At 37.2% G+C, this 26,607-nt stretch overlaps 1 protein-coding gene across 2 annotated transcripts in view; it reads left to right on the top strand.

Annotated features, from left to right (window-relative positions):
* The window catches only part of SENP7 (SUMO specific peptidase 7), a 42,595-nt gene that overhangs the window by 14,543 nt on the left and 1,445 nt on the right, over window positions 1-26,607 (top strand). For both annotated transcript variants that reach the window (XM_063305603.1, XM_063305601.1), the window contains exons 7-23: window positions 209-312; window positions 1,367-1,543; window positions 5,091-5,432; window positions 5,575-5,744; window positions 6,173-6,310; window positions 7,746-7,779; window positions 9,034-9,213; window positions 10,939-11,192; window positions 11,733-11,866; window positions 14,319-14,435; window positions 14,849-14,968; window positions 15,955-16,047; window positions 16,653-16,867; window positions 20,654-20,706; window positions 22,892-22,932; window positions 23,127-23,195; window positions 26,100-26,250. In XM_063305603.1, the coding sequence (XP_063161673.1) occupies window positions 209-312; window positions 1,367-1,543; window positions 5,091-5,432; window positions 5,575-5,744; window positions 6,173-6,310; window positions 7,746-7,779; window positions 9,034-9,213; window positions 10,939-11,192; window positions 11,733-11,866; window positions 14,319-14,435; window positions 14,849-14,968; window positions 15,955-16,047; window positions 16,653-16,867; window positions 20,654-20,706; window positions 22,892-22,932; window positions 23,127-23,195; window positions 26,100-26,250 (2,392 nt within the window). The remainder of the gene's footprint in view (window positions 1-208; window positions 313-1,366; window positions 1,544-5,090; window positions 5,433-5,574; window positions 5,745-6,172; window positions 6,311-7,745; window positions 7,780-9,033; window positions 9,214-10,938; window positions 11,193-11,732; window positions 11,867-14,318; window positions 14,436-14,848; window positions 14,969-15,954; window positions 16,048-16,652; window positions 16,868-20,653; window positions 20,707-22,891; window positions 22,933-23,126; window positions 23,196-26,099; window positions 26,251-26,607) is intronic.

A 26,607-nucleotide genomic window follows, 5' to 3' on the forward strand; every position in this document is an offset into this window, starting at 1 on the left:
AATACTTGGTCTGTAGACTAGTTGGGAAGTAAAAATCATCCCAAAGAAGGCAATGACAATCCACTTCAATACTATTGCAAATAAAATTTCAAGCATATGTCCTTACAGTCACCAGGGGTTGAGCTAAACTTTTTGGGTGTTGTCTTCTTTGTTTGTTTCTTTTGTTATAATACAAAGAAAATTAATTAATAATTTTGTTTTTTTCCAGATATGAAAGATATCCAAAAAGATCACATGAATGGAAACAGTATGAAGATACAGAACATAGTAAAGCTTTGCAGACTTTAAGAAAATGTGATGTATTGCTAGAAGGTACGAAATTAATATATTGTTAATCCATTGTAATATTTAGAGAAAACAAAGCTGGCCAAGATAGAGTTGTCTCTGATCCAAAGTCAGCACAGTCATTGGTGTTTTTATATTATCATAGTATGTTTTATACAGATTGTTTCATCATAAAATAAAAATCAGTGTTAATTTCATTGATAATCTCATCCCCAGAGTAATTCTTATCATTTACATGGCATATCACATTTCATAGATAACTTGCATTATAGCTCTGTATGAAAGTTTTAAAAGCATATTTGAAAATCATGTTCTACCAAATGCTATAGAATGTAAATACCCATAAAGGTAGTTGATTATAATGTCAGACATCAAGGTTACCTTCACTTTTAATATAGTTTACTATAGTAAATCTGATTATAGATTGAAACAGAATGCATATTGTCTTCATCTATTAATAATTGAAGAAATAATAAATAGTAATTAAAATATATCAAATAATCAGATAAAACATACAGAGAGAGAGAGAGTGAGAAAGAGAGAGAGTATATAGGACAGGCCTGAAACAATTAGCAATATGTAGAGGGCATCAGACAGCTTGGATAAGCCATAGCTATTGATAAAAATTTTGCAACCTCCTCTTAGAGGTATCTGAAAATTGGTCACAAAGAAGGAGAATATTTGGAGTGTGTTATATTTGGCGTGAAACTTTCCTATTATAGTGATCCAGGACTACCAGAGCTAATTGTTTCAGATTGCTTAATAAGATTTTAAAATGTTATCTTTCATATATTCTTCCAGCTGTTAATACAATGACTGGCAAACTAGATATTTTAGACTTATGCCATCAGCCTAGCAGCTGGGGATTGTAGTTTTGTTGAAACACCTGACAGCCATGTGGTTTTCTGCTATTGCCATAATAGCTTTCAGTTTTTCTTTGCATACCATGACTAGAAACTACAGGGTGGAGAAACAGAGGTAAACTGATAGTTTTCTGGAATTAAATGGGCTTGAATGGGAGTAGGAATAAAAGTGTGTTTCTGTTTGACTCATCAATATTCTTTATTTGTTTTAAATAAAGACTGCAACACCAAGAATAAAGGAGGACACAAGGCAGAGAAAGGACAAGAGAACTCCAAGAATCTTTTTCCTTGTTTGAAGAAGTCAAGCTATCAGAATAATGCAAGCAGAAAAAGAAGGGGTGATGTTTTCCCTAACCAGTGGAATGAAGCTTCTCCACAAAAATCACTACTGGCAAGTGTGTGTGTGTGTATGTATATATGTGTATGTGTGTGTGTGTGTGTGTATGTATATATATATATATCTATATTGTAATAGAGCTAGGTATAATTTATACATGCATGAATACATAAAAAGAGGGGACGGGAAACTTTTTTTTCTTTTAAGATCTGCACTATTGTAGGTGGAACTTCTCAGGGTCCATAGTGGGTATGCAGAATGGAAGGTCTGAAGCCAGTAAAACTGAGTGTGGCAAGGACAGGGCATACATATCCATTTATGAACAGAGAAAGACAGAGTTACATTGCCAGACTTCATAATTCATTCTTTATGAGTCTTCATAAGTCTACATGCATTTTGGTCAGTATATCATTCTCAGTTGTTCACCTGTGGAAGGAGAAAGAAAACAAAGACTGCTGCTAAGTTAATCTTATGATTGGTGACAAGCATACTCATGATTTACAGTAGCAAGCTCTTTCTTGTCTCATAAAAGAGACAGAAGTACTCACCAAGCACTGTGATTGCACAATGTTGCAGCTCATTTCCTTCCTGTTAGAAACAAGCAAGAGAGAAGGAGAACACGTTAGTGATCTATAGAAGCTCCCAAAACAAAGAGATTTAGGATGAAATCCCTTATATTTAAGGCTTGAAAGAACTTTTTGGGTTGATGGGCACCCTTAAAATTTTGAGAACTTGTTGACAGCTCTTGCAGAATTGTTAGAGGCAGGGACTGTCATAGAATAACAGTCATGGAGGACATATCTAGTTACAAAGCATCTATTTTTTAGACTGTTATGTACCATAACTTCCAGGCTGCTCCCTCCCATGGGACAATCTTTATTATAAATCCACTTATCTTTGTCCTTTTTCAGGGCAAGTAAGCACACTTCATAGCAAAGCTGTGGTCTGTACCAGCCCATCATGTTTATGTTTTAGGAAACCTCATGGGATCTATTTGGAGCTCTGATATTCTTGGAAATGTAGACCCTTTCTCATGGAGCATAATAGGTTCCTTATTGATTAAAAATATTTTTAAATGTAAAAACTCAGGTGGATCAGGAATACTGATGGGAGGGCAAATTATTTATTTGCAAGCTTATTGGTTTTTCCATGCACCACATTGGGACTCCAGACCCACTCTTTCTCCATAGCTTCTAGGTTGTAATATTTAGTGACCATGAACCTTTACATATTCATTGAGGCCTGGGTCCCTGTCATACTTTCAGCAAATGGTTTATTTCACAGGAGTGGTAAGGATAGCAGGGATAAGCTGTTTAATTTTGGAGGGTGTCATAAAGGGTGCCATGACAATTTGTTGGGAAGCTCCTAGTCTTTTGTGTATGTTGTTTTTCTTCAGACAGTGGTTTAGTTCTTCCCATTATTATGCATTATATCAAAAGCTATCACAACACATCATACTTAACCATGGTTTATTGAATAAACCCCAGTTATTAGGTAGTTTACAGCCATAATTGCTGAATTCACACAAGACACTAGGTCAGAATTAAATAAACTATTTGATAGCATTACATCTGCAGATAACCATCCCGCAGCCCTGTTTTGGGTGACCCATGCCTTCTTGGGTAGAGGGGGCTCAGAGACACCCCCACACCACTTTGTGCAGAAGAATTCGTTGGGCATCTGTTGGACAAAATCATTTGAATTCATTCACAGCTGGATGCCAGCCTTGTTTCAGGTCCCAGGGAGATGCCTGGAGCAGAGTCCTGCCCTGTTATCTGGGAACGGTTTGGACCTGTTGGGCATGAGGAAGTGGACAAAGTCCTCATTACTGTGAGCTCGGCCACCTGCTCTTTAGATTCATGCCTGTCCTGGCTAATTAAAGCTACCCAGGGGGTGTCATGTGAGTGAGTTCTAGCAGTGGTGATTTCTTCCTTGCAAGCGAGAGTTGTTTCTTCGCCTCTTAAGGAGGCCTTGGTTTGCCCCTCTCTTCAAGAAACCATTGCTGGATCCCGCTATACTGGACAATTTTCTTCCAGGATCTAATTTCCCTTTTTTAGGTAAGGTGATGGAGAAGGTGGTTGCACAGTAGCTTCAGAGGACCCTGGATACAGCAGATTATCTGGACCCCTTTCAGTCAGGATTCAGGCCTGGGTATGGGATAGAAACAGGCATGGTCAAGCTTTTAGATAACTTCTGGCAGGAGCAGGATGCAGTTGTGCAGCCTTCAGTACCATCAACCATGTTATCCTTCTGGATCAGCTCTGGATATTGGGAGTGGGCAGCACTGTATTGTGCTGGTTCTCCTTTCTCCAGGGTCGATACTAGTCAGTGATAATTGGGGAGAAGAGATCCTGCCCTCTGCCCTTAGTGGGGTGCCACAGGATTCGTGCTCTCTCTGTTCCTCTTTAACATCTACATGAAGGTGCTCATGTAGATGAGCTCATCTGTCACCATGGGATGGGGTATCATCAGTACACTGTTGATACCCAGTTATACATCTCTGCCCCTGGCAAATTAAGCAGTGTTGTTGATGTCTTCTTAGTGCCTGGAGGTGGTGGGGGTCTGGCGGTGGAGGTCTGGATGGGGAACATCAGGCTTCAACTGCACCCTGGCAAGGCTGAGGTTTTTGGGCCTGCCAGATCTGGGACTATGCCATCTTTTTAGTGCCCCAAACAGACCCAGTGCGCAACTTGGGGGTCTTCCTAGACTTATGACTCGTGCATGAAGAGCAGATGACAGCTGTGGCTAGGAGGGCCTTGGCACAGTTTTGTGTTGTGCATTAATTGTGCCCATTCCTGGATCAGGAGGCTCTGCTCATGATCACTCACGCCCTGGTCATCTCCCAGGTGAACTACTTTAAGGCGCTCTACGTGGGGCTGCCCTTGAAGAGTATAATGAAGCTTCAGCTGGTTCAGAATGCAGCAGCACACCTTAAACCTTGCCTCTGCGAGCTGCATTGGCTGCCAGTTTGCTTCTGAGTCTAATTCAAGGTGCTAGTTTTGATCTTTAAAGCCCTTCAAGGCATGGGGCCAGGTTATTTGAGGAAATGCCTCTTCCCGATTATATCTGCCCATCCCATTAGGTCTGGCAGAAGAGGTATGTTGTGGGTCCTGTCTGCTAAGGAATTACATCTGATAGGACCCAGGAGACAAGCCTTTTCTGCTGTATGGCACCCACCCTGTGGAACATCATCCCCCCTGAGGTGAGATTGACCCCATCTTTGCTGACCTTCCAGAAGTCCCTTAAAACTTGGTTATGTCGACTAGCCTGGGGGTCCAAGGAAACAATAATCTGATGAGGTGGGTCCCTTGTTCATAATCCAATACTGTCTTAGCCTTTTCATAATGTTACTAATTTTTGTTCTTTTTGTATTTTTTTAAAATTGTTTTTATGTTCTGTTTGTACACCTCCAGAATCGTGTCACGTGGCCATATAAATATGATAACCAGCTAGCTAGCTTAGAATGATGGGCAAAGCTTACCAGTTAGTCTTTATTAAAGTTTACAAGTGATTCTCAGAGTAAAGAAACCTAACTTTAGGCAATGATTTGGGGGAAAAACAGATTATTGTTTAAAAGAGACATTAATTAATATTGTTGCAGAAAGAACACAGGACAGAATCAGTTCAATCACCTGGCTACCAAGATTCAAGCAAGAACCACCAGAATCATATGCACAATCTACAGCAGGAAAATATTCTTCAGCCTTTGGAATCAGATTGTAATGAAACATTAAATACCACTGATCTAAACATTACTGGCTGCTGTCCTAAAAACTATTCAAACTCTTCTCCCAAAAGAAAGCCACATTCTTTCACTGATAAGGATAAATGTATTTTGCCTGTAGTCAGCTCTGCTGTGAAGGAAAAAGTGAATACAACTTTGCCACTAAAAAATCTATTGAATAAATCTGAAATGAATAAAGAGACTGCTGAGTCATCTGAGCCAAGTATGTAATTATAACTTTTTTTTTTAACTTGGGATGGGCAGACACAAATGAGTTTACACAGATAATCTATACTTGCTTTTATCAGTTGTAGGTGAGTATTCAGGCTTTATATCACATTTAGTTTGCTTTTACTTTATTTCAGTTGTCCTTTCTAGTGATGAAGAAGAAGAAATTGCTGATCTACAGGATCCAGAGACATATTTCCAGACTGGGAAAGGCCATGAACTGGAGAATAATGATAAAGACCAGGAAAGTGTTCTACATTTATCAGAAAATCTGTCACAGTATGTGACTGAAAGCAAAGCAAAACTAGTAATAAATATTTACTTTATTCACTATATATTAGAACTCATACCTTTACACTATGCAGAAATAATAACATTACTTATTTATTCTGTCATCAGTCATTTGGATACCAAAAGAACAAGGACATTAATTGTAATCACATTTACATAGACTGCTTTTAATTTGTATGGATTTTGAGAGAGGGAAAGAGGGAGAGACAGAAAGGTACTAAATACTTAGTGATTGTATAAATGGCTTCTTCATGTGATACAAGAACGTTAGGTATTCAGAACCTCAATAAAATACATTATCTTTTGTTTTTGTTTATGGGCGGTAGTAAAAATTCTGCAATCATAATAGATATGCATTTGGAATATGGAGAAGCTGTTTAAAATAGCTAGCTGAATGGTTTGTTAGAATGGTTAATTAATTTGTGTGTATTTTTTATTTCATAGGTATCAGCTGATCCACTTGTTCTTCATTCCTCTGCAGATCATAGCACCATCAGTGAACAGGTACCCCTTGCCTTAGATATAAAGTTTAAAAGGCTTTATTTTGGAAAATATAAAGGAGCAGCAGCAGGATATGCTCGGGTAAGTTTATTGTCATTGGTTGAAGCCAGTTAATATTTCTCTATAGAAATCTGTTTTTAAAACTGAATAGAAAAAAACAAAATAAATTTGTGAATGTAACATTGGAATTAGCTTCCCTGGAGGAATAGTATAGCTCTGCGGAGATTGAGATAAAAGCAAACTGTGATTCACAGTGAACTTGGGGTTGCACAGAGCACCTGCCAAGAATACTTTAAACCAAATATGTGTTTTCAGGGATTGTGCATCAACTGCAGAGAGTGACCCAACGGGTGCTATGTGTGTGCCTATACTTGCTCATAATCACAGTTTGCTATTTGAATCTAGATTTCCTCTGCACATCCTCCAAAAATAGAGAAAGATTCACCTATTTTGTTTTAGGGCCATAACCTGCCCATAAGTACAAATTATGTCTACTGAAATAATGGATGTGTGGGCGCAGTTAAAGTATGCAATATTTTGGCACTGGCTTGTTATATATGTTCATTATACAGCTGAATGTTCAAGGAATGTTAAAGAAAAGGAAGTAGTTTGGACGTATTGGTGAACATGCTAGAATGCCATCAGTTAGTTTTGGATTGGATTTCCTCCAGAAAATTTCTCCTAATTTACACTTTCATTAACTGAGAATACATAGGCACTTTCAAACAAAGGTTCCATCGTTCTTCTTTCTCTGGAGAACTGGAGAAGAAGGAACATAAACTTCAAATATTGTTACTACTAAAAAAGTAGCAACATTTTTAGAAGTAGTATGTTAATAGATAGTGACAGTTTCAAACTGTTACTACTTTTTCAAAACTTTCTATTATATCAAAGTATTGCTGTCAGTCTGAATAAGTGTTTTAACTTGTTCCTCATGATGACTGTTACCCCTTTAATAATCAAGTGTAATTCAGCAGTTTCCACCAGATACTCCTAAATCCTCCATTTAGTTCCTACTACCCATTGATACACTTTCTCCACCCCTTCCTTGTCAATAAAATAAACTCAACACCCACTCTCACATATTGAGTAGTTAGCCATATAAATCAAATTAATAAGGAAACCTGCTTTCAATTTGTGACAATATTATTGTCAAGGATCCACTTACATAAATTTATTTTGAATGTCCTCTTTGGAACTTTATGAAAGGAAAATTGGGTATTTACTTGAAAATAATTTTACTAAATTTTACAGTTGAGGGAAGGGCTTGTGACTGACAGCAAATATGAATTTAAGTTAAAAATACAGGACGTCACAAATTCTTAGTGTTTTTAGCATGTTAAAGCTTAAAACTGCACTAGAACTTTTGGAAAACTATTTATACTGTATAGTTCAAAATATTATTTAAAATATTGTGACCTAATTTCTTCCTGTTCAAATTCTAATCTAAGACTATATTTTTAATTGCTTATACTAAGAAAGTCTAATTTTCTATTTCTGCTTTTTTTATTTGAAGTTTACCACCAGCTGCTTTACAATCCCATTTGAAGGTAAGGTTCTGTGTTGCTTTCTTATATTTCCTAAGCAAAGTGATTGACTAAACCTTAACAAAAACCTTGCTCAAATTTGCCTTCATAATCATTAGTATCTACTTATTTTCTTTACTTTCTTTTTGGTATTATTAGTTTCCTAGACAATAAAAAGAGCTGTATGATAGTACTGTTAGTTCTAAAAATGTAACATCTGTACCTTTTCCAGAAATATCTGTATTATTTCCATTCGTTATGGGAAGGGGAAAAAGACTAATTCTAATACTATTACTGCTAAGAGGATGTTACGGCATACAAAAGTTGCCTCTTCAATACAAAAACAGTAGCAAGTGACTGAAAGATCTCTGCCCAGTACCAGGGTGATAAGTTATTGCCAATCAATTTAAGCAATGTCACTGGATTTAATCAGTAGATTTTAACACAAAATAGTTACAGACTTACAATGATTTTATACCACAGGTCAGTTGATTTTGAAAGGATTGTTGATACCTGAAATTATGAAATTCATACTTAGTGTAACTGATAGGGAATATAAATGAATATATATATATATATACACACAGAGAGAATATATATATTTCGAATGAATATTGTGAAATATTCAGAAATTCATTAACTGAAATTATGGTTCTGAGCCATATCATCAAAATAGTTCTGATTATTGTGGGACTAAAGTGACAGAGCCAGTTTGGTGTAGTGGTTAAGGCTCCTGGCTAGAAACCGGGAGACCGTGAGTTCTTGTCCCGCCTTAGGCACAAAGCCAACTGGGTGACCTTGGGCCAGTCACGCGCTCTCAGCCCTAGGAAGAAGAAGGCAATGGCAAACTACTTCTGAAAATCTTGCCAAGAAAACTGCAGGGACTTGTCCAGGCAACCTTTGAAAATTAGACATGATTGAACGGATTAAAAAAAAAAAAAGTGGCAGATAACCTGGCATTTCGAAAATCCTCCTGGCTTGTGCTGACCAAGACAGAAAGTAGTGGAATTGTTATTTTGCCCATGCTTCTTTCTTTTTAAAACAATTAGAAATATGATTGTCAAAAAGTGAACTAAGCATAAATGATGAGCATAATTACATCTTTCAGGGACACAAAAACACTTTGGATCCATCAGATTTAAGGCTCGCCTCTGTCCCTTCCTAGAAAACACTGTTTTGAGACTGCTAGTGGCAGAAAAACTACCACGGCATATTTTTCCATAGGTCCAGAGCAGATATGCTATCTTATTTATATGTGTTAAATTATTTTTTCTGCAGTTGCACTTAACAAGAAAATTGAACTCTCAATAGATTCCATGCATTTAAAAAAGTTTGGACTGTGGACAAATAAGGATTTGTCAGATTTTGAGAGTAGTGCTGTCATTTTCCTTTGGCTGTCATTAGATTGCATGGAGCAAGTTGAAAATCAACTAGGAACAACTATATTAAACAAGCAAGGTATGTATAGCTAATTGAAGCATAGGGATTCTAAGGAATGCAGTTGTTTGAGGGTGTGGGTGTGGTTAGCCAGGCTCGCCATCAGTTTTTGTTTTTTATTTATTTTTATTTATTTTATAATTATTGTATTTGCTGTTCTGATTTTATTATACCCTGCCCAGAGTCAGTTTGGAGCTGGGCAGTGTCTAAATTGAATATGTTAAATTTAATTAATTAAAATTGTTGCATTCCTGATCCTTCTGGATACTGCTCTGTCATGAGACCCATTTCTGATCAATCCTGAATATTGCTGATTAGCATTTTAGATGCATTTGTAGTCTTGACTTTTTGACTTTGGAATATGTAAATACATTAACTTCATGGTATGTAAAAACTGTACATCAGAAATTCAAGGAAGTATAGAGATGTCATGAAACAAATGCAACCTATGTTGTCAATTATCTTAACTAGATTCAGGCATAATCAAATCCTCCTTGTGGGTCCATAATTTTTGGGTTGCAAAAATCTGTACAACTATTAGGTGGCTGCAAACCTATACAGAAAATACTCCATCCTGCCATCTAATGGTTGTTTGGATTTATGCAGCTTTTTTAAAGGATTTTTTGAACAGCTAGTGCTGTTGTGATTTTTATATTTTTGATTTACTATTTTGGTACATTTTTCAGTGTTTGCCATTTAAATTGTTAAGTCAGTTTTTAAACTCAGATTCAAATGTTCAGGCAACCCTGAATATTAATGAATGTTTAATGAATCCCTAAGTTAACAGAAGCTGATACAACCTTTCTATTCAAATGTGAAGGTTAATATTTGAAGAAAGTGAAGCTGAAAGGAGGTTGGATATTTTAGCAAGACACCAGTTCAAAACATTGAGTTACGTGAAACATGACGTACTTATATGAAGTAAAGATAAAGGTTTTGGAATGGCCTTTACATTCCCCAGACTTGAATATTATTGAAAATCTGTGGGGAGATTTCAAACATGCAGTGCATGCAAGGAGACCTAAGAATATTTCTGAACTAGAAAGCTTTTGCAAGGAAGAGTGAGTAAATATTCCAAAAACAAGAAGAGAGTGACTCTTAGCTGGCTACAGGAAACATTTGGGATTATTTGTTCCAGAGGAGCTATTACAAAGTACTGACTTACAGGTTGTCCAACTCTGGGACCATTTTCATTGTTTCCTTGTTTGAGTCTGTAAATAACTTCATATGCATAGTAAGTATGCATTTGTTTGCAGAAAGAGGTAATGTGTAACACAGTATCATGTGCAGGTTGTGTCAACTTCTGTTGATTTAGGATTCATTGGGACAAACATTTTGATTTAGGTGCCAAAACACTTGCCTGCAGTTATTATAGTGGTTGCTAAATAAACCCTATTTAATCTATCTGGTCTGTGGCAAATATTTTTCAAGACACATGCGTGTTTATTGTTGATCTTTTCTCTACCTTAGCAGCTGACTAATTGCATCCCTGTCTCCTATCTTCATTTGTCAAAAAAGCTGAATGTTTTGTAGCTTCTCCAGCAACTGTGTTACCAGGAAATGGCATTGTCTTATCAGATACTTATCTTATGCAATTTTTTCCTCATTCTCCCAAATCCAGTTTCAACTTGTTTCAGCAGAAATTTCAAACAGTTTTTATAGAGTGGAACACTTCCATTTTACTCTGTTCTGGTGCTTGCTAATTTTGTGGACCTAACATGTTTTTTTTTTCATTATTTCTTACAGTTAGAGGTAGCAAATACATTTTTCTTCAGCTATCTCAGATGCTCACAGAAGAGGAGCAGGTAATGCTGAACAGGATAATTGTGGAAGTAAGCACAAAGATTAGTTCTGCAGATCTTACCGACTTTTTACCTTGTCAGCAAGCCATTGAAGAAATCTCATGTGAAGAAAATCCTTTCATGCGCTATTGCTATGAAACATTTCAGAAACCCTTAGAAAGGAACAGGACTTCAGTTCCAGCAGAGCAACCTCTTGAGGTAAATAAATTGTTCCCAAACAAATATTTTGTAGAATTTTAATTCCTCCCTAAATTTTGAAACAAAACAAAATTTGCTTTTTCCTGGAGCTCATAAACTCTGTGTGCCAAAACCAATATAGAATATTATGGCATTTTATTATTGCCACAGTACTTCCATCATTTTGTATAGGTAAAATTTAAAAATAGGGAAACATAGGTACAGGATAAAAATGTATTTTCTGTGTCAGAAATTGTTCTAAACAATACCTTCTACATACAATACATGCATTTTATGTCTTAAACTGAAACATCCACTGAAGGGAGGAAAATTGGTAAAGGAAAGTTTAAATGATCTGTCAGGATCTAAGAACAGCTGAATGGCAAATATTTTGTCATATTTATTGCTGTCCAGATGATAGGTTTGGTGAGAGACATGAAATGGCTTTTAATTCTTAAAGCAATACCATGTGCTATTTTTTTTGCAACCAATTTTAAAGTTTGGGTATTGCCTTTCCATCATACACTTAACCTGCTGTAATATAGAACTTTCTTTTGCCAGGGATGGAAATCAAATCTCAACAAGCCCAGTTATACCTTGCTGCAGAAACAACATAGTGGACAATACTCCTTTTCTATCACTTCTGTGAAAGGAAATGGATGGAATGAGTTGAGAGAAACTGGACCTGTGAAGAAGTATGTATGATAGTCTTATGTAATAGTGAAACATCCACTAATCATACATACAACTAATCATACAGAGCTATGAGTACTGTACTAACAACCTCTTGCATAGTAGATTGATAATTGAATATAAGGTGATATGTGAAAATAAAATTATAGATTAAAATGTGTTATTTCATTCTTAGGCTTCCACCTCCAAACCAGTAAAGCATTCTTGTTCAAAGAAATCAAAGTAGGAAATAAATTTGGCCCATTTAGCTTACTAGATACTTGTTTCCTTATAGAAACATACTAAATTCATATGGTACTTATTTTCTGACTGCAGTCCTTAGTAGGATTACTTTGCTTCTGTTGTTTAACATTTTATTCTCAATAATAATAATCTAGGCAAAACATAGTCTTATAACCGAAGTATGAAGAACAAAGCTATTCTTGCAAAATCAGGATTTCTCAGTTTTCTATCCACTGCAGCCCTTAAGACCCTAAAAAGCTGCTCTTCATGATCAAGTGATTTTCCAGAATAGTGAGATATGCTATTAGGATGAGCCATTAGCAGCAATTTGAGATATTCCTCCACTTTGTGAAAGCAGATCTGCTTTCCATTTCAGCATGAAGCTTTTAAAATAAAACACGAGCAGTGAACAGTTGCTAAAAGAGAGGATAAATTATCAATATGCAGGGAGAAAATTACAAAATTGTCAAAATAAAGTGTTTAATCTTGATGATGGCTTTGAAAGAGAATAGGGAAACAAATGAACACGATGAAAAGTATAATCAACTTTCAGAATTGTTAAAACATAGGTACTTAAGCTAGAAATCGCCAACAATTGTTTAAAAAAATCTTAATTGTTAAGGGCCACTGAGATTCCCTTCTCCATGTGAATTTAGATGGATTGGACCAGTCAGCAAGCCTTTTCTGTTGTACCCCCTGTGGTCTGGAACTTCTTGTCCCTAGAGGTTCATGCAGCCTCCTTTTTTGGGTGTTTCATAATGCTGTCAAAGCAACCCTCTTTCATGGGTTTTTAATTTGACTAAGTGGTGAACACATTGGAGAGTTTATTCATTTTATGACTTTCTGCTCTGTGTTGTATGCCAACCAGAGTCTGTAGAGTGGAAGAGATTTAAAAAAAAACAACCCTGTAAATCAACAAATAAAGTTTTGAACAAATAACAAAAAAAGCACAATCTTTCTTCTAAATAAAAGTTACTCTTCACTATTGTATATGCAGATTTCAGGTATACTTTTTTTTAACAAGTGGAAACTGGTCACAAAACTAGTTTGCATGCCATAATGAGACAAACAGGAAGAGGTTCTAGCCATGTAATGGGAACTACCTAAAGCTGGGTTTATGCTAGATTCTGAGAACTTGTTTAGTTGGATTGTGAATTTCAGGATATCATAATAAATATTTCATTATATTGTAAAAAACAAGAAAAGATTTTTTTAAAAACTTCCTACAACCTGAGGGAGGGATATGAGCAGTTCTTGCTTACACGAATAAAAGCCATTGTGGTAAACGCCTACCCAAGTTTCCAACCAGACTCACATAAGAAGCTTATGGATATCTGATTTATTACTGGATAGTATGCAAGTTCAAGAGCAAAGCTGAGAGTGGCAAAAACCCGGGTCTTTCAAACAATTAAAGCTTAGACAGTTCCAATCCCTCCCCCCAGAGTCAGTAAGAGTCCACTCCCTGCAGCCTGCAGGTGTTCCTAACGGTTCCTGCCGGTCTTCGGGAAAGTGTCCTTGAACAGGCAAGATAACCCAAATAGACATTCCAAAGTCTTTACATCAGTGCCTGGTACAAAGAACAAGAACAGCCCCCTCCTGAACAGTAACACGTGTCAGCACCAGCATGGCATGGGAACTGGTTACGATGTTTACAGGAACACTGATTTCTATTCTACCTCAGAAATCTTAAGAGATTATCTTCTAACTCAATGAGCTTTAGATGATCTTCTGAAAAGTTTTCCTCTGTCAAGGGAAGGTGAACAACTGACCTCAGTTCTGGATATCTATGCACTAATAAGGACATGCAACATTTTTGTTTGCCAATATCTTTGCTAATGCAGAACTATCTAGATGTGTGGTTAGGCAGCAGAACTGGGACAGGACTAGAAGTACAGAGGCAGTCTTAAATAATAATACTAAGAAAAGTCTTAATCCCAACTGGAATTAAAATGTGTACTGAACATGATACCTTTTAAAAGTTTTCACTTTGTTTCCTATTCTTTCAGCAATTACATCCATATATGCATGTATGCTGCATACTTTAAAAACAAAGCTAAGACTTTTTAAAAAATCTTAGCAAGATTCCAAAGATAGAATAAAATTTGGCCACCCATTTCCTACTTTTATCAAGAAATAAAAATCAAACTGTTCTGTCTTCCTATCATTAATAGTAGTAGCTTCACAATACTTATCTTTCACATAATTATATTTCATTCTGTTTTTGTTTTCTAGCTTGATTGTTTATCCTCCTCCACCTGCTAAAGGAGGACTTGGTGTCACAAAAGAGGATTTGGAGTGTTTAGAATATGGAGAATTCCTCAATGATGTAATCATTGACTTTTATCTTAAGTAAGTAAAACTGACGGTAAGTTCCTCTGCAGTTGACAGAGCTGTTGCCTGATAGGAGACAATTTGGAATGCTGGAAAAAAGTTCCCCCTTCCCCTAAGTCAATCTGTAAGGGGTTTTTTTCTATTTGTAATGATTAAATATCAACTTGTTGGAAATTAAATTATTTAAGTTCACTCCTAATTATTTCAGAATGCCAAAAATACGACTTTCAAATACTTAGTGTAAAAGAATCAGACCAGTTGTGTAAATAGCCATTCACTTTATTGTCTTTGCTATGAACACATTTTCTCTGTCAAACCGAAGAACAAAAATCACGAATGTTACGTTTTGGCTAAAATACACATGAATAAGTAACAAAAAACATTTTTATATAAGAAATAAAACAGCACTTTTTCTTTTGCCTCTTCGGTAGATATCTGCAGTTAGAAAAAGCTCCTAAGGAACTTGCAGACCGGTCACACATATTTAGCAGTTTCTTCTATAAGTGCTTGACTAGGACAGAGAAGAACTCTGAAGAAAATCCAAAACTTACGTAAGCTGGCTTTAAATAAGTAACATTTATATTTCTTAAAACAAAGGGAATAAAACTACCTCAAAGAATTATTCCTGATCTAATGCTGTGGATTTTGATAAAAATTAGTAAGGGAAAATGTGGCACTTTTCCCCAGTAAGGTTTAGTTGATTTACCAATCAGTATGCATCTTTTTTAGAGCTAGTGCTTGAACAGCTATGGCATTCTAAATGTGATTAGGAAAATTTGTAAACATTTGGTAAGGTACTGTAATCCAGGAGACTACTGCTATATTAGGATCACAAGATTGCAGTTCTAGTTGTTCCCCATAATTTTGGGGAGTGTATTTTAATGAAAATATTGTAAATATATATACATAAACAAAATCTACAATATATCTCTTAAAAACCTTACATTAATTGATGTAAGGTTTATGTTATTGCTCTTTCTGCCATGGTACTTCTTTTTCCTAACACAGTACCTTCAAGTTTTAGAATAGTAGTAATAGTAGTTGTCATTATAAAAGTTATTTATAACTTTTATAAGCCTCAGATAACATGTATAGCCAAGGATAATGGGAAACATAGTCAGAATATCTAGAGGATATCAGTGCAGAAGAGATAACTTTATAAGTGGTCAAATATTTGAATTACCAAGTTCTGTATGTGCTCCTTGCGAGGATTGCAAGTGACAAGACAGAAGATGAAGATCTACTTCTAGCAATTTAGGCCTGAATTTCTTAAGGGCATAGAACAGAATGAAGAAGGGAAGTATGGTTCCAGTGGTCATTCTGTCAGTTCAAACTCCTTCCAGACAGTTAGGAGCTTCAATAATTGTAGTGATGGCACTACTGTCTTGGCCAGAAGATTCACATAAAGTGAATTTGCCTATTGTCAGCCAGGGTCTAATATAAAGCAGTTCATATGCTCCCTTCCATATAGGAAGTTAAATGACAATATTTATTATTGCTGACAGATAGCAATAATTATTATTTTCTATTCACACAGAATAGCACAAAGAAGACACCGAAGAGTAAAAAGATGGACTCGATATATAAATATTTTTAATAAAGATTACATTTTTGTGCCTGTAAATGAAGAGTAAGTTTGCTATATTCTTTGGAACACAATGAATGTTTTCTGCTATAATATCCACCTCTATGTCAGCTTATATACAGTGTGACTGCTTGGTATATCTAGAATTTAGATGAAAAGGGCATGAAGTCTTCTATAATAAATTCAAGGAATAAAATTAGAAGTTTATATGAATCTTATATTCATAACTTGTAATTTATATGCCATCTGAAGAAAAAAATAACAGGGAAAACAACATAGTGATTGCCTTATTTTATTTATTTATTTTCTATCCCACCTTTATTATTTTTATAAATAACTCAAGGTGATGAATATACCTAATACTTCTTCCTCTTCCTATTTTCCCCACAACAACAACCCTATGAGGTGCGTTGGGCCGAGAGAGACTGACTGGTCCAAGGTCACCCAGCCAGCTTTCATGCCTAAGACAGGACTAGAACTCAGTCTCCTGGTTTCTAGCCCATTGCCTTAGCCACTAGACCAAACTGGCTCCCAAATAAGTACCTTGCCTCACTGGAAATAACATTAGAGAAAGGCATTCATAGTCCAAAAAGTTTTTTTTATTCCTCTTAGAGAAGTAGATACTGATCTTCCTGTCTTTTCTTGTCCAGGTTTCATTGGTATATTGCAGTAATTTGCTTCCCTTGGTTAGAAGAAGTTATATATAAGGATTGTGAAAATCAACATTTGCCACAATCCTACTTCGAGCAGTTTCCACATCAGCCAGAAAGTAACAGCGGAACAGTTAGAAAAGAAACTATTTTGGTCCTTACTGATATCTGGTGTGATACTGAAGAGCTGGATATAAAGAACCAGCATCCTGAAGGTAATGGTTTAAGAATTGTTGTTGTTTATTTGTTTAGTCGCTTCCGACTCTTTGTGACTTCATGGACCAGCCCATGCCAGAGCTTCCTGTCGGTCGTCAACACCCCCAGCTCCCCCAGGGACGAGTCCGTCACCTCTAGAATATCATCCATCCACCTTGCCCTTGGTCGGCCCCTCTTCCTTTTGCCCTCCACTCTCCCTAGCATCAGCATCTTCTCCAGGGTGTCCTGTCTTCTCATTATGTGGCCAAAGTATTTCAGTTTTGCCTTTAATATCGTTCCCTCAAGCGAGCAGTCTGGCTTTATTTCCTGGAGGATGGACTGGTTTGATCTTCTTGCAGTCCAAGGCACTCTCAGAATTTTCCTCCAACACCACAGTTCAAAAGCATCTATCTTCCTTCTCTCAGCCTCCCTTATGGATCAGCTCTCACAGCCATATGTTACTATGGGGAACACCGTTGCTTTAACTATGCGGACTTTTGTTGTCAGTGTGATGTCTCCGCTCTTAACTATTTTATCGAGATTGGTCATTGCTCTTCTCCCAAGGATTACGCGTCTTCTGATTTCCTGACTTCAGTCAGCATCTGCAGTAATCTTCGCACCTAGAAATACAAAGTCTTTCACTGCTTCTACATTTTCTCCCTCTATTTGCCAGTTATCAATCAAGCTGGTTGCCATAATCTTGGTTTTTTTGAGGTTTAGCTGCAAGCCAGCTTTTGCACTTTCTTCTTTCACCATCATCATAAGGTTCCTCAGTTCCTCTTTGCTTTCAGCCATCCAAGTGGTATCATCTGCATATCTGAGATTGTTGATGTTTCTTCCAGCGATTTTAACTCCAGCCTTGGATTCCTCAAGCCCAGCATGTCGCATGATGTGTTCTGCGTACAAGTTGAATAGGTAGGGTGAGAGTATACAGCCCTGCCGTACTCCTTTCCCAATCTTAAACCAGTCCGTTGTTCCTTGGTCGGTTCTTACTGTTGCTACTTGGTCGTTATACAGATTCCTCAGGAGACAGACAAGATGACTTGGTATCCCCATACCACTAAGAACTTGCCACAATTTGTGATGGTCCACACAATCAAAGGCTTTAGAATAGTCAATAAAACAGAAATAGATGTTTTTCTGAAACTCCCTGGCTTTTTCCATTATCCAGCGGATATTGGCAATTTGGTCCCTAGTTCCTCTGCCTTTTCTAAACCCAGCTTGTACGTCTGGCAATTCTCGCTCCATGAATTGCTGAAGTCTACCTTGCAGGATCTTGAGCATTACTTTACTGGCATGTGAAATGAGTGCCACTGTTCAATAGTTTGAACATTCTTTAGTGTGTCCCTTTTTTGGTATGGGGATATAAGTTGATTTTTTCCAATCTGATGGCCATTCTTGTGTTTTCCAAATTTGCTGGCATATAGCATGCATTACCTTGACAGCATCATCTTGCAAGATTTTGAACAGTTCAGCTGGGATGCCGTTGTCTCCTGCTGCCCTGTTATTAGCAATGCTTCTTAAGGCCATTCAACCTCACTCTTCAGGATGTCTGGCTCTAGCTCACTGACCACACCGTCAAAGCTATCCCCGATATTGTTATCCTTCCTATACAGGTCTCCTATATTCTTGCCAGCTTTTCTTGATCTCTTCTTCTTCTGTTAAGTCCTTGCCATCTTTGTTTTTGATCATACCCATTTTGGCCTGGAATTTACCTCCGATGTTTCTAATTTTCTGGAAGAGGTCTCTTGTCCTTCCTATTCTATTGTCTTCTTCCACTTCCGTGCATTGTTTAAAACTAATTCCTTATCTCTTCTGACTAACCTCTGGAATTTTGCATTTAATTGGGCAAATCTCCCCCTATCACTGTTGCCTTTTGCTTTCCTTCTTTCTTGGGCTACTTCTAGTGTCTCAGCAGACAGCCATTTTGCCTTCTTGGTTTTCTCTTTCTTTGGGATGTATTTTGTTGCCGCCTCCTGAACAATGTTGCGAACTTCTGTCCAGAGTTCTTCCAGGACCCTATCTACTAAGTCCAGTCCCTTAAATCGATTGTTCACCTCCACTGCATATTCCTTAGGAATATTAGTGAGCTCATATCTAGCTGATCTGTGGGTCTTCTCTAATCTCTTTAGTCTGATCCTAAATTGTGCAATAAGCAGTTCGTGATCTGAACTACAGTCAGCTCCAGGTCTTGTTTTTACCGACTGTATAGATGTCCGCCACCTTTGGCTGCAAAGGATGTAGTCAATGTGATTTCGGTGTTGTCCATCTGGTGAAGTCCATGTATAAAACCACCTCTTAGGTTGTTGGAAGAGAGTGTTTGTTATGCAGAGTGAGTTGTCTTGGCAAAATTCTATCAGCCTATGTCCTGCTTCGTTTTGTTCTCCCAGGCCATGCTTACCTGTAATTCCAGGTGTCATTTGACTGCCCACCTTAGCATTCCAGTCTCCTGTGATGAAAATAATGTCTCCTTTAGGCGTGTTGTCCAGTAGGTGCTGCAGATCCTCATAGAACTGCTCTACTTCAGCTTCTTCAGCATCTGTGGTTGGGGCGTATATTTGGATCACTGTTATGTTAGATGGCTTGCCCTGAATTCGAATTGAGATCGTTCTATCATTTTTTGGATTGTATCCAAGCACTGCTTTAGCCACTTTACTATTAATTATGAAGGCTACTCCATTTCTTCTGTGGTCCTCTTGTCCACAGTAGTAGATCTGGTGGTCATTTGATGTGAAGTGGCCCATTCCAGTCCATTTCAGTTCACTGATGCCCAAAATGTCTATCTTTAATCTTGACATCTCACCTATAACCACATCCAATTTGCCCTGGCTCATAGATCTTATGTTCCAGGTTCCAATGGTGTGTTGATACTTAGAACATCGGATTCGCCGTTTACCACCAGCACCGTCGGCCGCTAGCCATCCTTTCGGCTTTGAGCTAACTGCGTCATCACGTCTGGGGCTAGTTGAACTCATCCTCTGTTCCTCCCCAGTAGCATTTTGACCATCTTTCGACCTGGGGGTCTCATCTTCCGATGGTATACCAACATATCTCTGGTTGTACTGATCCATTTAGTTTTCACAGCAAGAATACTGGGGTGGGTTGCCATTACCTTCCCCAGGGATCGCATTTAGTCTGACCTCTCTGTCATGACCTTCCCGTCTTGGGTGGCCCTTCACGGTTTAGCTCATGGCATCATTGAAGTGCTCAAGCTCCAGCACCACGACAAGGTAACGATCCTTTGCTGAAGGGTTTAAGAATACATGCTGGATAATATTAAAGTTCTTTAAAAGTACTATATATGAAGCTCTTGGAGATCAATGAATGAATACCCTTTTTATATATCTTTGTCATGTGCTTTTTCCTCTGTGGCATGTGGCCTGCTTAACTTGCTATAATTTTTAGTTCATGTTTGCTATTTACAATCTGTCCTCATTAAGCCATCTGGTTAGGGATGATCCAGTCTCAAGCAAATGTTTACCAGCTGCTGTTGGTTTTTTATCCATGAGTTGGGGTTAAGATCTTTGATCTATTAATGTGATACTTGTAACCTTTACACTCAGCCAGGCCTATATACTTAAAAATGTGCCTGTCTGTCTCTAATTGAAGTGCTATCCATTATGACAAACTCTGAAAGCTTATGGTGTGTGTGTGTGTATAGTTGAACTATATTGAAATATAAATATAAACCATAAAAATGCATAAATATACATTTATGCTATACATTTTCAATGCTAAGCCATCTCCCATCCTCAGTATTGTTATTTTTCTTTAATCCTATTTTATTTTATTTTTTGTTGTCTTAGATAAAATTCAACCAGGAACTGTGGCTTCAGAATTAAATTCCAAAGTTTCCAAAGTAAGTTTTTTGACTGCATTCAGATAATGGTATCTCTGTTCGTAAGTTTTGCGATTGGAATGAATGTTCTGTGTGTGTGCATGCTCCTTCTCCTTGGTGTCAGTAATCAAACCAGGAAGTTTTCAATTAAGTATTTTTCATTTTCGGCATGAGAAACTGATTTAGAAGAAGTCAAGGTATTAACTAATTTCAAAATGTGGTTTAATATCCTAACTTGTTCCAAAACAGCTAATCATAGCTTCCTGTCCAGATGAAAAAAATTGTTTACAGCTAATCATAGCTTCCTGTCCAGATGAAAAAAATTGTTTACAGGTAGCCCTCGCTTACCGACCACTCATCCAGCAACCATTTGAAGTTGCAACAGTGGTGAATGAGTGGTACTTATGACTGGTCCTCAAAGTTCCAGCCGTTGCAGCACCCCCACAATCACATGATTGCAATTCAGGTGCTTGGCAGCTGGCTTGCACTTACAGTGGTTGCAGCATCCCACAGTCACGTGATCACCATTTGTGAGATTCCCTGCCAGCTTCCCACAAGCAAAGTTTGTACCAGGCCTCCCAAGGCCTATGTCCTAACAGTGAGTATCACACTGAGACGAGGAGTAGTTCTCTAGTGTTATTACTGATACATAAACAGAATCCTAACAAACTGAATAAGCGTGGTAAAAACCCAGACATATAAACCCCAAAAGCTAAGGCGGGCCTGATCTGTGTCTCTTTGAATGGCTGCTTAATTCCTCAGTACTACACATGCGTTTTCCACCCTGGATGGGAGCCCCTTCCTGCTCGCCATCATTACTCGTGACATCCTACCCCAGCCTCCCCCTACTCATGCACAGTCTGCACCAGCCCTCCCATGGTCTTCCCTGGCCTCCCCCACCCCCCATGGCACCCCCACAATCCTTACCTGGGACTCCCACCACTTCCCACTTAGCCAGTGTATCTTGGGGTTACGATGGCAATGGGGACTGCCAGGATTGTTGTCCCTAAGCCATACGGTCACATGACATGGCACTTTATGACTGCATCACGTAGTGACTGCAATCCCAATTGCCGTCATAACCCAAGGACTATCTGTATTCCCATCAAAAAGGAAGGAATGAAGAGAATACGTTCTGCAGAAAGTCTATATGTATCTGAGCTTAACTGATCTTAATCCTACCAAACTCTAATTTTGGACTAATGGAAAAATGTGATATGTTAGAATACATACGAATATTAATACATATGAATATTATTTTGATTACCTTTCTATACTCAATCCTAACAGCCAGGAACCACGCTGAGACAAGGAATAGGTCTCTAGTGTTTTATTACTGCTACATAGACAGAAAATCCTAACAAACTGAAGAAGCATGGGAAAACCCAGACAGATAAACCCCAAAAGTCAAGGCGGGTCTGGTCTGTGTCTCTTTGAATGGCTGCTTAACTCCTCAGTACTACGCGTGCATTTTCCCCCCTGGATAGAGGCCCCTCCTGCTCACCATCAGTACTCATGACAATCCATATGCAGTAGGATTCTGCAAAATACAAATAGTTTATGATAAATACAATTTCATTTAATAAATAATTATTGATACATTTTAGGGTTTTCTTTGTAGTTTATAATATAATAGGAAGCAAATTTATTTGTGACTTGGACTGTAACAATTTTTTTAAAAAAAAATTACATTAAAGCAGAAAGGATTTTTTTGCTATTAAAACAGTGTATCACAAAATCATAAAAAGTTGCATATTTGCCAATCACAGGTGTCTAATAAAAAAAAGTTGAATATATTGGTAAACTAATTTTGACCTGAATGCTGTAATCCACAGCAAATATGAAAGGCACCATCCAAGATGGGTGGCCTTCTTTTTTGCCCTGATATGGGAAGCCTATTGCCTTGAATAAAAAGTTACAGCATGCGTGGGAGGATGGTGCCAGTTACATTCTTGCTAGTAAAGGTTTGTAAATCACAGTGTTATGCAAACAAAATCTCAGAATATAAATTATGGATTCATTAATGGACTTTCAAATATAATGTTAAGAATCTGGACACATTGCTGTTCCATATTAGCTACTGAAATTAATTGTATAAATCCAGGTTTTTATAACTGCTTAGTGTATTATAGAAATGTCAGTTTATAAGAAGTTTTACCTTTTTGGTTTGTTTTTTTTTCTGATAATTGTTGTCAATGTCTTTCAGAAATGTTCAGGCACTTTAAAAATCAAGAAAATTTGTAAAAGGTAGGCAAGTGCACGTGTTTATTTTCATTCTTTAAGAAGCAATATATTTACCACACTTTTATCTATAATTTGTCCATTATCCTGTCTCTCCAATCATACTTAACTGTTTCATTGAATTTTACCCTGAAATGCTCAAAAGCAGTATAGATCTTCTGTGTAATGGAAACTATTGTTTTCTTTTTTCTTTTATACAGGCCATGTATCCTCATCTTAGATTCGCTGAAGGCAAGTTCAGTAGAGAATACTGTTCAGGTCTTGAGAGAGTAAGTATCACTGCATTTCAATTCTGTTTTTACATAACTTAATTTTTAGATCAGAAGATACGGATATCAGACTTAGACATCAGGTTTTTTTTGTTACACAAATTAACATTTCATGTAAATTTATTTCAGTGAGATGATAGATGCCCTCACATCCTATATATTTATTCTGCTAGATCTCTAAACTTCTATACTTAATAATATACAGTAAATAAACATGTAACATATTATAAAATGAAAATAATAGGGCTAGATACAAGGCATAGTTACACAATATTCTTGTCTATTTCTGCATGCATATATGTATATAGATATAGATATAGATATAGATATAGATATAGATATAGATATAGATATGGAATCAGGTAGTCCTTGCTTAACAGCCATAATTGAGACTGGCATTTTGGTTGCTAAGTGAAGTCATTAAGTGAATCTGACCCGATTTTACAACCATTTTTGTGGCAGTTGTTAAGCGAATCACCGTGCATTAAGTGAACCACGTGGTCATTAAGTGAATCACACAGTTCCCCATTGATTTTGCTTGCCAGAAGCCGGCCAGGAAAGTTGAAAATGGCGATCACGTGACCACAGGACACTACAGTGGTCATAAATGCGAACCAGTTGCCAAGTGCACAAATTGTGATCACGTGATTGTGGGGACGCTGCAATGGTTGTAAATGTGAGAACTGGTCATAATTTTTTTTCCCCAGCACCGTTGTAAGTCTGAACCATCACTAAATGGATGGTTGTTAAGTGAGGACTACCTGTTCATACGTATCATAATGTTCCTTTTTGGGGCAAGCAACATTATGCAAAGCACAGAAAAGAGGTAATAAATAGTAAGTCTAAGAAATTCAAGACATGAGACTTACTTTTTTTAAAAAGAAAACTATGTAAATCTATTTTATACCAATACCATGCACTCAAAGAAAAATGGCAAAAAAAGCCATTTTTGCTTCTTTCAATGCACATTCATCCCACACAATAGACAACCTATTCCCTGTTTCTTCATCTTTAGTAAACATTTTTCCATAATATATAAATTCAACAACTAGCTTTAGGGTTTTTTTTTACTATGTATATATAATTTGCAAACATTCATTTCCCCTTTCAAATACAACTAGGTTAGATTTCGATACATTGCTTAGATCTATACTCTTTGTGGCATCATACAGTGTTTGTTATGTTATTAGTAACTTAAGTAATAACATAAGTAATGTTATTCACTGAATATAATTTAGATTATTAGCCATCAAGATTGTATTTTCTACATAAAAAACTACAAGCATCTTCAGGTCTGGAGCCAACACATCTCTAATGTCACCGCAAGCATTTCTTAACGTTCAGCCATAAATACATTAAACAGCCAAAGTGCCATCACACCTCCTTAACTTTCTCCTTGCTCAGTATTGAACCATTCGCTAAGCATTCCATTTGTCGTCACGCATGATATACTTCCATCAGGTACCTTTCTTACTACATTCAGTAATCAGCTTTAAATTCATTTTCTCACAAATAATTCCATAATAAGCACCTAGTTACTTTTCATATATTTGCGGCTAAGCAACAGATCAGTGACCTGCTGAAGAGCAAACTGATTTGCACACCCTCCTGCCCACCATAAAGCCACACTGTCATCTTGTATTCTTTCAGTCAGAATTCTGCAAATCTTCTCAGGCACAACTAATCCCCTGTAGTTTTTGCATGGAATTTCCTATAGGAGCCATAACAGTATTGTTCCAATTGTCAGATGAATGCACAGATACCAAACAAAGTGTACTGTTGTTCACATCCATATTTAAAATTTTATTTGTTCAAATCGATGCAAATAAATTGAATGTTTTACATTTTTCCACTTACACCATCTATAACTGCAGACCAATAATTTTTCAATGTTTTTATAACATTTATGAGACTTCTGGGTTCAGTCCCTGGCATCTCCATCAGAATCTTGAGTATGTTGTCAGTATACTGTATGAAACTCCCAGTTTGTGAGTTGTGAACAACATTAATTTGGTTGACAAGGTATTCTGTATATTAGTGATCTTAGCTTATAAAAAATAGCATGAACATGCTTGGGTTAAAAGTTGGCTTTGATATACTTATGGAATACTGGCCATAATGTACCAAAACATACAGTATTGTGTTGTAACTATTAACTGGTGACCTAGATAACCAATTTCCCTATGTTATTAAAAATATTATATGAAAGCTTTTTAATAATTGATATATGATATATGAACCCAGCGGAAGCTGGATTCTTGGGTAGCCGGCTCAGGTCCACTCAGCCTTCCATCCTTCTGAGGTCGGTAAAATGAGTACCCAGCTTGCTGGGGAAGGTGACGACTGGGGAAGGCACTGGCAAACCACTCTGCTATAGTCTGCCAAGAAAACATCGTGAAAGTGGCATCCCTCCAAAGGGTCAGACATGACTTGGTGCTTGTACAGGGGACCTTTCACCTTTCATATGTTCTCATTGTGCCCATTTTGATTATACCATGTTCAAGATAAGAAATTGGGATTCAGCTGAACCCCAGTTACTTCTCACCTTGCCAGAAACTTACTCTATCCTCTTTACATATATGAGTTTTCTCTGACAGAGGCCTTACTGTATACATCTATGCTGATAGTTTTGTGCAGATCAAGTCAACAGCTGTTGAAGTATTTGAGGGGAGAAGTATAGAAACTTCTGTTCCTCTTCACATAGTACTATACCAAGTGTATAATAATCACTTTAACAATGATTATTAGTTTTCATATATCCACAAGAAGGTGGATTTAGATTCAGACCAGGTGAATCATGTGCAGGTTACTGAGACTTAAGTAAACAGCAATTAATTTTTCAAGTTATCCCATAGAAGGCTTAGTTTGAACTCGTTTTGGTATACTTCTGTTTTTAAATTTCAGATATCTAGAAGCAGAATGGGAGGCTAAACGTAAAACTTGTCGTGAGTTCAGCAAATCGACTATGGTAGATTTTTGTCCAAGAGTCCCCAAACAGAATAACAGCAGTGATTGTGGAATATACTTATTGCAATATGTGGAAACTTTCTTCCAGGTACAAATAATTTCAATGTTCTTTTGAGTTGCCCTTTTATTTTTTTCTGGATAAAGCCTCAGATTGGTTCCAGTGCATGACTGATGACTGGAAGTACTCAATATCAGCCTTCCTCAATCAGGCCCCCATCCATAGGTGGATTTCAATTTCCAGAATTCTCAATAACAACTAGGCTGGCTGGGAAATTCTGGGGAATAATGCCCACACATATTGAGAGTGCCCAAGTTGGGGAAGGCTGTTAAATATTATAAGTTCTATTGACTGCTTGTTGGTGGAGGGAATTATAGATAGGATATTTCATTAGGAATTGCAGTTCTATTTCTGAATCTTTATTTATTCTGTGTTCACTAACTGACA

The sequence above is a fragment of the Candoia aspera genome, chromosome 5 (assembly GCF_035149785.1).
Source record: "Candoia aspera isolate rCanAsp1 chromosome 5, rCanAsp1.hap2, whole genome shotgun sequence".
NCBI classification, from domain to species: Eukaryota; Metazoa; Chordata; class Lepidosauria; order Squamata; family Boidae; genus Candoia; species Candoia aspera.